This window comes from Priapulus caudatus, unplaced genomic scaffold (assembly GCF_000485595.1).
Source record: "Priapulus caudatus unplaced genomic scaffold, Priapulus_caudatus-5.0.1 Scaffold1011, whole genome shotgun sequence".
Classification (NCBI taxonomy): Eukaryota; Metazoa; Priapulida; class Priapulimorpha; order Priapulimorphida; family Priapulidae; genus Priapulus; species Priapulus caudatus.
Window position 1 is genome coordinate 39,973 of NW_014578072.1, and position 2,109 is coordinate 42,081.

The 2,109-nt window shown below is 43.7% G+C and overlaps 1 protein-coding gene across 3 annotated transcripts in view; it reads left to right on the forward strand.

The window, feature by feature from the left end:
- LOC106814945 (general transcription factor 3C polypeptide 3-like) overlaps positions 1–2,109 on the forward strand; it is a 33,924-nt gene that overhangs the window by 21,670 nt on the left and 10,145 nt on the right. For all 3 annotated transcript variants that reach the window (XM_014819336.1, XM_014819337.1, XM_014819339.1), the window contains one exon: positions 221–412. In XM_014819336.1, the coding sequence (XP_014674822.1) occupies positions 221–412 (192 nt within the window). The remainder of the gene's footprint in view (positions 1–220; positions 413–2,109) is intronic.

Genomic DNA, 2,109 nt, shown 5'->3' on the forward strand with positions numbered 1-2,109 from the left:
GTGCGTGTGTCTGCGTGTCTGTGCGTGTATCTGTGTGTCTGCGTGTCTGTGCATGCATACACGCATGCCCGTGCGTGTGTCTGCGTGTCTGTGCATGCATACACGCATGCCAGCGCGTGTGTCTGCGTGTCTGTGCATGCTTACTGGCACACCTGTGTGTGTGGCTGCATATCTGCACGTGTGAGCGAATCCTCATCGCCCTTGCATTCCCCTGCTGCAGTGCCGACAGCGCCGGAGCCGTTCCAGACGCTTGGCATGCTGTACGAGGAGATGGGCGACGTCGAGCGATCGCTGCAGTTCTCTCTCATCGCCGCCCACCTCAGTCCGATCGACGTCGAGGAGTGGGTGAAGCTCGCCGAGATGTCACTGGAGCAGGGCAACATCAAGCAGGCGGTGACGTGCTACTCGAAAGGTGCGCGCCCGGCCACGAGTGGGTCTCCTGTATGGGGGGGGGGTTGTCGTCACAGGCAATGATGTTCGAAGGCGTAGTGACATGTCATATATATAGTATATATTGGAGAAAAAAAATAAATATATATTTTAGTTCAATAAAGTGTAATTTATTGATTGAAGAGCAGTGATTTTCGTCAGCGAGGCGGTGTTTTGGACAAATTTCTGTGTGGCGGCTGAGAATTTGAGCGAGGCGGCCTCGCTCTTATCAATGCAGGGAAAACACTGTATATATATATAGTTATATAGTGTATATATATGTAGTGTATATATAGGTGTAGTATATAAACACTACACTCCGCTGTTAATCTCTAGCCCTTACTTAGCCTTCTGTGTCTAGTTCTACAGTGGTGTATGATATTATCTTGATATTATCAGGAGTACGTGGATTATATATCTCCAATTCATGTTCTCCTGATATTATCATGAGCTGTTAATACGTAATGTATCATTAGCTCTTGATGTTATTATTGTACGCAATTATATCAGTGCAGTTTAATGATGGTGTTAGACTTGCTGGTTCTGAACGTTGTTTATGCCACGTGCTACGATACAGGTGTGCACCCTACTGAGCAATCTCTGCTGTCTCAATATAGTCTAGTTCTGTATAGTATATATTCTGAGCAACTTCTGCTGTGAATCTCTATAGTCTCTATAGTCTCTAGTGAATCTCTATAGTCTAGTTCTGACAGCTAGGGATGGTTCCAGTATAGCTAGCAGTACCAATAATGTTAATATACTGGCTCGTCTTGTGCATGGTGTATACCATGTTCTGCTATAAAAGTGTGCAAGTGGCGGAGGGGGCTGCTATGAATCTTTAGCCCTAACTCTGATCATAGAACCCAGGACCCGGTTCCACAGTCGTGGGTTAACTCTTAACTCTGAGTTAAATTCCTTAACTCAGAGTTAAAAGTTAACTCAGAGTTAAATTCCGTTTCACAGTCGTGGATTAACTTTAACTCTGAGTTAAATATGCCTAACTCAGAGTTAAAATTTAACTCTGGTTCGAACCTTGATTAACTCTTAACTCAGGGTTAAAAATGGCTGATTTTTACCTTTTTAACGCCCCAGTTCCCGAAAAACAAAAAGAATATCGCAAACACGACGACCCATTTTTTTCGACACTTCCTGTTAACTCACATAATGTTTATCGGTTGAAATGAACAAAGAACACCCTCACCAGTACCCCTGTCGATTTTAAAGGGGCTACCCCCACATTTACGAAAATTACATAGGTTTCAATGGGCCCCATGTTCTCTATCCTTGAACCGACGGTACGGTAGGCCTAAGATTTTCATAAGAATCTGCATAATTTATACATAAGAAACAACTTACATTTGATTTAGTTATAGTTAGTCTTCGGTATCATCATCCTTTCTAGACTTTGAGAGATTAGTTCGTACCGAGGTTGAGTTTAGCGCTCTAGGATACTAATACTAGAGCTAATTGTTATGTTATCTAGTACTGCCCGTGCTTCCGAATGCATCGGCGCGTTGTAACCATATTTATTGGTACGTTTGTTGTTCGCTGACCGAGCCGGTGCGCCTATAGATGGGTAGCGCAACGACTGATGTTATTCCATCCCTATCAGTTGGTTGCAGTTATAGATATTGTAAGATTGTAACCAATCTCCTGCGATCTCTCTGCCCAACAACAACG